Source organism: Limulus polyphemus, unplaced genomic scaffold, assembly GCF_000517525.1.
Source record: "Limulus polyphemus unplaced genomic scaffold, Limulus_polyphemus-2.1.2 Scaffold449, whole genome shotgun sequence".
Lineage (NCBI taxonomy): Eukaryota > Metazoa > Arthropoda > Merostomata > Xiphosura > Limulidae > Limulus > Limulus polyphemus.
This window is the reverse complement of record NW_013666059.1, coordinates 144,700-152,895: the sequence shown is the minus strand read 5'-3', so window position 1 is coordinate 152,895 and position 8,196 is coordinate 144,700. Positions and strand designations below refer to the sequence as shown.

Sequence of the window (8,196 nt, the reverse complement as noted above, 5' to 3'; positions counted from 1 at the left end):
CAGATACTAGGCCTTTGTCTCAACTGAATTACTGGGTTTCGTAAATTACCCTTGAATAAAATTCATTCTCAATTTATCCTATTCACACGCAGATACATTTCATTGAACATCAACCACAGATACTAGGCCTTTGTCTCAACTGAATTACTGGGTTTCGCAAATTACCCTTGAATAAAACATAAACAAGCTCCTGAATCTAGATTAATTATATATAAACGAACGTGAGACAACCTGTCTAATCAGGAAGGCAGTGCGGTATGGCGGTACGTTTAGACTAAATGTACATTCCCTACTCAGTTACTAGTTACGGCTAGGTATGGCCTAGTGGATAGTGTATCGGGCTGCGAATCGATTGGTCCAAGGTTCGAGATGTGATGTCGTAAAACATACTCCACGTTTTTAGCTGTAGTCGTGCTATAGAAGTGAAAATCAAGCTTTACTATTCGGTTTAGAGAGCCTGACAGGGTCATTGTGCTACTGGCTTACCGCCTTTCCAGTGGTCAGTAATTAGGGGCGGCTATACGGGAACCCTAGGAGTCTCTTTCCTGTCCAGTTTGTACACGTGCGCATACGGTGCCGTTTAAGTTGAAAATTCTATTTTTAATTACATTACTTTACTAATCAATTCCTAAATATTCTACAAAATGTAAAAAAAAAACCAATTTCACAACTAAATGCTGATATATAAAATTAAACATCCAACATAATTGTCTTATTTGTTTCACATCTCTTGATGATGTACACATACCTACAGAACATCCATCCGACTTCCTAACGGAGATTGGCTAGGGCACTTGACTTGTAATCTGCGGGTCGTGAGGGCGTTATAATGTGACGGTGAATCTCAATATCTGTTGGCAAAAGAGTAGTCTAACAGTTGGCGGTGGGTGTTTTTGACTAGCTGCCTTTCTTCTAGTCTTTCATTACTAAAGTAGGGGAGATGGGCACCTCCAGATAATTCTGCCCGAAAATAACCGATAATATAAATTTTATTATAAAAATTGTTTTGTATTGTTGTCTTAATACTTTAGGACTATTTAGGACTAAAACATATCTGCTAAGCGGGCTGAACCTCGTGGCATGTAATTGGAATTACGGGCTGAAAATATCGTTAACGGCAAGGATACCTAATTAATGAAATAATGCATTGTAATCTTTGTAAGTAGCAACTTAAGAAAAGTACATTTGTTTAGCTGCACGGATCGTCAGATTGATTTTAGAATCGCTCTAGACACGTAGCTTGCTCTAATCGGAAATTATTATTAATTCCAAATACCGTGATAACCATGATTACGCTCTATACCACAATGTAATAAGCTTTTGCCAATGATGACCAGTCTACATGTTAGATCATACATCTTCAAAAAACTTCCAGAGACACACCTCTATATGTAGACGACTTCCAAGATTACATTTTAAAAAAGGGCAAAAAAGTCCGTTTCAGCTCAATGTGGTGGGGACTTGAAAGATATGTGGTCGAAACAGATTGGACTGATTCTAATTTCTTCCGGTACTTTTTGTGAACAAAGATCCCCTGGTAGGATAGTGATAAGTTACCGACTTGCAACTCTAAAATCCGGGGTTCGATTCCCTAATGTGGCTTTGCTGTGAAACAAACTGTTTGAAAGATATGTGGTCGAAATAGATTGTTGTGATTCTAGTTTCTTCCGGTACTTTTTTGTGAACGAAGATCCCCTGGTAGGACAGTGACAAGTTACCAACGTACAACTCTAAAATCCGGGGTTCGATTTCCCCAATGTGGCTTTGCTGTGAAACAAACTGCTTGAAAGATATGTGGTCGAAATAGATTGGACTGATTCTAATTTCTTCCGGTTCTACTTCCTTAAAAATATATTTTTTTAAATGGTTTGAGGTATGGCTGGAAGCTTGTAAAATGTTGTTTGCTAGCCTTCGTCAATTTTTAACTCATCTATATTGTCTTGTTAATGATCCACAGTGCGTGACCAGTAACCTAAAAAAGTCGGAGTGTTTTCTTTGATAATCAGTCTCTACTTTCCGGATGAGGGAGATTCTCCAGTTTAGCTTGTGGGTGTTTTTTCCGCTTACTTGAAAAATATCAAGGTACTCTTTTTCGAAATATTTTGTCCTATGCAACGTTTAGTAATCTCGCTATGTGGAGACTTCGGGAAGGTGATGTCATACAATTCAGTTTGCTTGTTTGTGTTAGAGCAAAACCAAATTGGGATATCTGCTGTGTCCACCAGGGGGGGGGGATCGAACCCTGGAATTTAGCGTTGTGAGTCCGCTGTCCCACCGTGGGACCATACAATTCAGCAATAAATCTCTATCCATGACGTCACCACTCTATCGAATGGTCTATAATATGTTTTGAACCAAATACATAAGTACTTAACATTTCGCCCGTGGCGTTACGGTTCACATATATAACCATATACAAATCATTCATGTAGAGTACAATTATGTTTCTGTAAACATGTCTTAGGAACTGGAGAATGTTGCTTTTTTTCTTCTTCTTCTTCTTTCGAAACAAGGTTTGGTTATTAGCTTCAGTAATAAAGTTGTAGACGTCCCCCCACCTTTTAGAATTTTAACTAGTTAACAAAATAATGGATTTTTTTTATTAATTTTTAACAGTAATTACAAACCACAAGAACAAGTCATTGTCAAATATATGTTCTACTGAAAAACAAATAACGACTTGGTGATTTCATATCCAATAGCGCTTGGGGGGTAGGCACCATTCACAGAACAGCCACAACACGATATATCGTTTGCCACGCATTGACAAAAAATAAATGAATGAAACAAAAAAACGTAGTCGCTCTTTACTCTCTTTTTTTTATGGACTGTGAGTTTGTCCTTGGAATCATTGAAATTGTAAGAGTGTGAAGCAGAGTTCAGATTACGTGACTACAGTGAGAGTGGTTCATTTCAGAAGTCAACTAAATATAGTTCTACAACGGCAAAGAATTTTATTACACTAGTCCTTATCTAATTTTTCTTTAAATCTTGATTACGTTGTTGATAATACGAATGTCATGCGATGTGGTGTTATGTACTTAAACACTGCGAAATATCTTTGTAATCTTTGATTGTTCGTTTCTTGTCGTTTTCGACTTTTTTTAAAATGACAGACCAGTGGGAAAATAGTTTGTTAACAGTAACCACTACCAACTATTGTATGGTCGAATAGTGGGATTTGACTGTCACTCTTACGGCACACCCAAGGTCCCAAAAGTGCGGAGCGCATTTTTAAAGCGAATCATGAAAGTTAAAAGCTCTGCACGTTGGCCTTGTTTCTTTAATTTCTATATAAGCCGTTAATGGTTTTTTTTTGGTACATTTAAGAACAGTACTTTGAAACAGTTATACAATTAATATAATGCACATCTGTTTTCACAAATTAAGCGATTACTTACGATAAAAGTCAAAAACTACGAACAATTTAATTTATTCGATTTTGAGCCTAAAAACAAACAATTAGACATAAATCAACTGTAAAATATATAGATATCGGAAACAAGAAGCAGAGAATACGAGGTTTCGTCACTATCTATGAAATGTACGTGAAGAATGTGCAGATGTACAAGATCTGTTCAGTAAAGATGCGAGATGTTTAATGTACTGATGTTTTGGTTCACTAGTTTGTGTATTGGTTCAATACATTGTGTACTGATTCACTACTTTGTGTATTGATTCCCTACTTTGTGTACTGGTTCCCTACTTTGTGTATTGATTCACTAGTTTGTGTACTGATTCACTACTTTGTGTATTGATTCACTAGTTTGTGTATTGATTCACTACGTAGGGAACCAGTACACAAACAAACTAGTGAATCAATACACAAAGTAGGGAACCAGTACACAAACTAGTGAATCAATACACAAATGTATTGATTCACTAGCAAACTAGTGAATCAATACACAAATGTACTGGTTCCCTACTTTGTTGCTATGGATAATTGAATAGTGGTAGTTTTGCTTTATGCATGTCTTAGAAACAAAAGCTTTAAAAATGGTCAGATACAACTGGCCTACTGCCAGAAATATGTTATAAATATATCGACGATATTTTTGGTATTGGAACTATTGCTTAAAATACTTACCAAAACTACAGACCTTTTAAATTAATTCCCATCTCAAGTTTACTTTAGAATACTTGACACAAAACAACTTAGACCTAAATTTGTCAATAAGAACACAACACACACCTCTCATTAAAATAAACCCTAAAAAATTACTAATTTCTAAAATTTCATTCCAATATCCAAAACACATTATAAAAGGGGCTATAACTGGAAGACTAAAACCTCCAGAAACTGCTCTACCAAACAGGAACTACAGAGGCACAAAACAACCTGAAGGCTATATACTACTAAGAATGGATACCCTAATCTTAATATAATCTGAGTTCCCAACATACACACACAAACAAAGGAACAGCGCCGTCTACAAAAAAAGAAAAAAAAGTAAACCTAGTCATCTCGTACATCAGTGACACACTAATTACATAAGTAGGCTAATAAAACCATCTTCACTTCTCCTCGGTAATACTTGGTCCATTCCGTGTTTACCTCGAAAAACTGTGAACAGATCTGGGGGAAAATGCACAGCCAGAAACATATTCTACTAACCAAGCGACCCCTACATACACACCCACGTCAATGAACACATCAACGCCCTAAACAAATAGGAAACAATAAAACGTGATCCGGTTGAATATTATTTAAATAAAGACAATTCTCCAACAGCGAGTGAACCTTGACCTTTCAACATCAAAATACAAAAGACTTCAAAGAAAGAATATACACCGAAGCAACCTTCATCAGGGAAAAACAACCTACAATCAATACAGACAAAGGACGGTGTATGTAATCTCGTCCTTCCTCCACTAAAGATGACGTTTCCAGCTTGTTTATGCTTATTTATATATCACTGTATAAAATATAAAGCTTTACACAATTTTATTTATATCGTTTGGAAAACGAATAATATATTCAACTTGTAACATTCATCAGAATACTTTCATTACAATAAAAAAGAGGCTCATAATTTAAATATTACGTAGTTTTATTGTTTGTTTTTGAATTTCGCGCAAAGTTACACGAGGGCTATCTGCGCTATCCGTCCCTAATTTAGCAGTGAAAAACTAGAGGGAAGCAGCTAGTCATCACCACCCACCGTCAACTCTTGGGCTACTCTATTACCAAGGAATAGTGGGATTGACCGTCACATTATAACGCGAGCATGTTTAGTGGGACGGGGATTCGAACCGGAGACCCTCAAATTGCGAGTGAATTAAAAGAAGAAGAAGAAAAAACAACAAAGGTAAATAATTTTAAATGGCCTCCTACATCATATCGATTGAAAATTCATCATTGTTTTGTTATAGGCCATGTCCATGCATGCTTGCAGTTACAGCTGGTGACTCAGTTTAAACTAATGTCCTATCGATGGTGATATTACAGAAAATGGAGGAGCTGATTGAGTAGTTTAAGCAATAGAATAGTTCATACAAGGAGCTCCGTACTGTTACCCACATCAATGTTCCCGCACTGTCTAGCCACATTGTCTTGCTGCTAATTACTTTTATACAATAAAGCTAAGGCGTTGTAACATCGTTTATAAAATATAAAAGGCAGCCGTGACGATAATCTCTGTAGATTTTATTGATTTCTTTCCCCTTAATTGACCAACTTGGATCGAAATGAAAGAAATGTCTGCTAGGCTGAGTAATGCAAATTTCAAATACGAGTAACTACTGAGCATGTTTAGCTAGGTGAACACTGGTGGAATTTATCTTTTAGAAAGGTTAACAGCTGATAAATCTGTGAGCTAACAGTTTAGGCCTTCTCGCTACAAATTATTTCTTCATTTTCGACTTTATTTTAAAGTGTATTCTTTGTTATACACACAGTTAAACAATGGACTATCTATGATGTGCCCACCACGTGCATCCAAACCCGATTTTCTGAGCCACGGTGGGGTGGGGGCTATGAAGTGTCAGAGAATTTAACGATATCACACATTCGTAAAATAGTATTTAGAAGGGAATATACATATTTGATACTAGCGATACAAAATAATCCAATCTTTGCTTTAAAATGGCCAATTTAAGTTCATATAATGTTGGGATTGATTACATGTTTCTGTAAAAGTCTACTTGTTGTAAGTTTGGTCGGTCTCTATTAATTTTGTTGTTGTTCTTGTCACTACTCTTTAAGAATGATTTCGTCAACAATGTGTTTTAAATATGTCAACAATATTATTTTTGTGCTTTCTAATGTGTAACGTAGCTTTTCATCAAAATTCGCCATGTTGTAATTTGATAAAATTAGCAATTACATTCATTAATCCATAACAGATGGTTTTAGTGTATCGACCAATAAACTCAGTGGCGTAGGAAGCCCCCCCCCCCCCCCTTCAATCTGTCCCAGTAAAAATGCATCAAAATGAGGAAAATTATTTTCAGGAAAAGCGGGAGAATGCATAAAATTTAATCCAGAAACCAAGGGATTCCAAGACCCTTAGGTGAAGTCTGAACCCCGGCCGTAATGGGTGCATTTATGGAACATATTCCCTAGCTTCGCTCGGTTAAATAATCCTTATTCCCCCACACACACTTTTAACTTGCCTCCTACACCCCCGAAACTGTCTTTTATTCTCAAATGATAAAGATTGTTTGACCTAGTTGAACACAAACTTCTGTTATAATATAATATCCTCAAGTAAAATACAGATAAATTTTAAGATACAAAGATCAAATATTTGCGTATAAAACTTCTAACGTATTATATGAATATAATAGCTCTTAATGTTGATTTTTTTTTAGGTTATGTGGGTTCCACCACTAGAGCGTTAACAGTACGTATATAAAAACACGCAAATATGAGACCCACGCCATATTTTAGTATTACGAGGCACGAGTGGAACGAACCCATAAAGAGAGAACAATTTAAAACTCTTTCTATAATTAACAGAGAATAAAAGAAACTATTAATCAATAATCTCAAACATAAGATAAATAAGCTGAGTAATGCTGCCCGTCTATTACTGAAATTACGAATGTTAGCGGTAATTAGAATTCGCATCAGTTATTTAAATGTTGATGAATATTCGATTCGGTTCCCCTGTTGTTTTTTTTTGGGGGGGGGATCTTTAATTAAATTATCAAATTAATTAACGCTCTTTGGAGAATTTTCAGTACAAACGAACATGAAAGTACCAAAACAGGAATACACGAAGATTTTCCCCTTTTCAATTTAACTTGAAGGCTTATAAGGCTAAAACTCGGGTTTCAATACCAGATAGTGCGTTGTGTGGCTTTGTGTGTAACTACAAACGAACAAAAAAGCATGACGTATAATATATACATTTTAGAATTCAAAGCATCATTAAATTATGATAAAGCTAGTTACCTAGACATATCAGAACTCAAAATTATCTCAGTAATTAATAATAGTAATTTAATATATTATCATAATTAGGAGTATAAAAAACAGCACATAATTATAATAATTACCTGACGTCCCCATTCAATACACGGGGAAAGACACAGAAGCCCCCGAAAGGTAATATGAGGGGATATGATCCGAACACCGGCCTCGGTATACTACAGCCCGAGGGTTCCCAAGGGCACCTGCCAGGTTTAATTAATTAACAACAAATGGTCCAGCGGTTCGCCAATTATAAGCCGAATCACAAACACACGGTCTTTTGTCAAATAATGATTTAGATTCAGAATTAAGAAGCACGAGTAACGTTATTTATCACTTAATAACGATTTGGCTTCTGGTGACTACGACATTAATACTGTAGAAATATATAGCCGACCACAGAAACGAAACAAACTGAAATCAAGTGATCATCGTTACACTAATGAAGGTCTGCAGCAAAACGGGTGAGATAAGTGATGTTTTTAATGAAAATTTGAACCAATCCCTCTCTATGTTCAAACCAAGTATTCTGGTTTGGAATTCCCTATGCGCGCAGATGAACTGAAACGTCATACGGAGGGGAATGTATATCGTACTGTATAACACAGTGCAGACTGTTACACCAAAGTAGATATGTAAACGTTCTAATTTATATCCTAACATAAATGACCCCTCATTCAGTACGTACCTGTATATATTATACATCTATTCTTGCATAAATAGAACAGTATTTTCAAGCTCTATTCCCAGTGAGTTGATGAAAAGTCCATCACTACTTT

General features: G+C 36.0%; 1 protein-coding gene across 3 annotated transcripts in view; it reads right to left on the bottom strand.

The window, feature by feature from the left end:
• The window catches only part of LOC106458350 (exostosin-1-like), a 77,954-nt gene that overhangs the window by 60,537 nt on the left and 9,221 nt on the right, over positions 1-8,196 (bottom strand). The window contains exon 1 of one of the 3 annotated variants that reach the window (XM_022384533.1): positions 749-782. The exons of the other annotated variants lie outside the window; for them this stretch is intronic. Coding sequence (XP_022240241.1) covers positions 749-759 — 11 coding nt within the window. The 5' untranslated portion in view covers positions 760-782. Of the gene's footprint in view, positions 1-748; positions 783-8,196 lie in introns of those variants that run through there. 3 annotated transcript variants of the gene reach the window in all.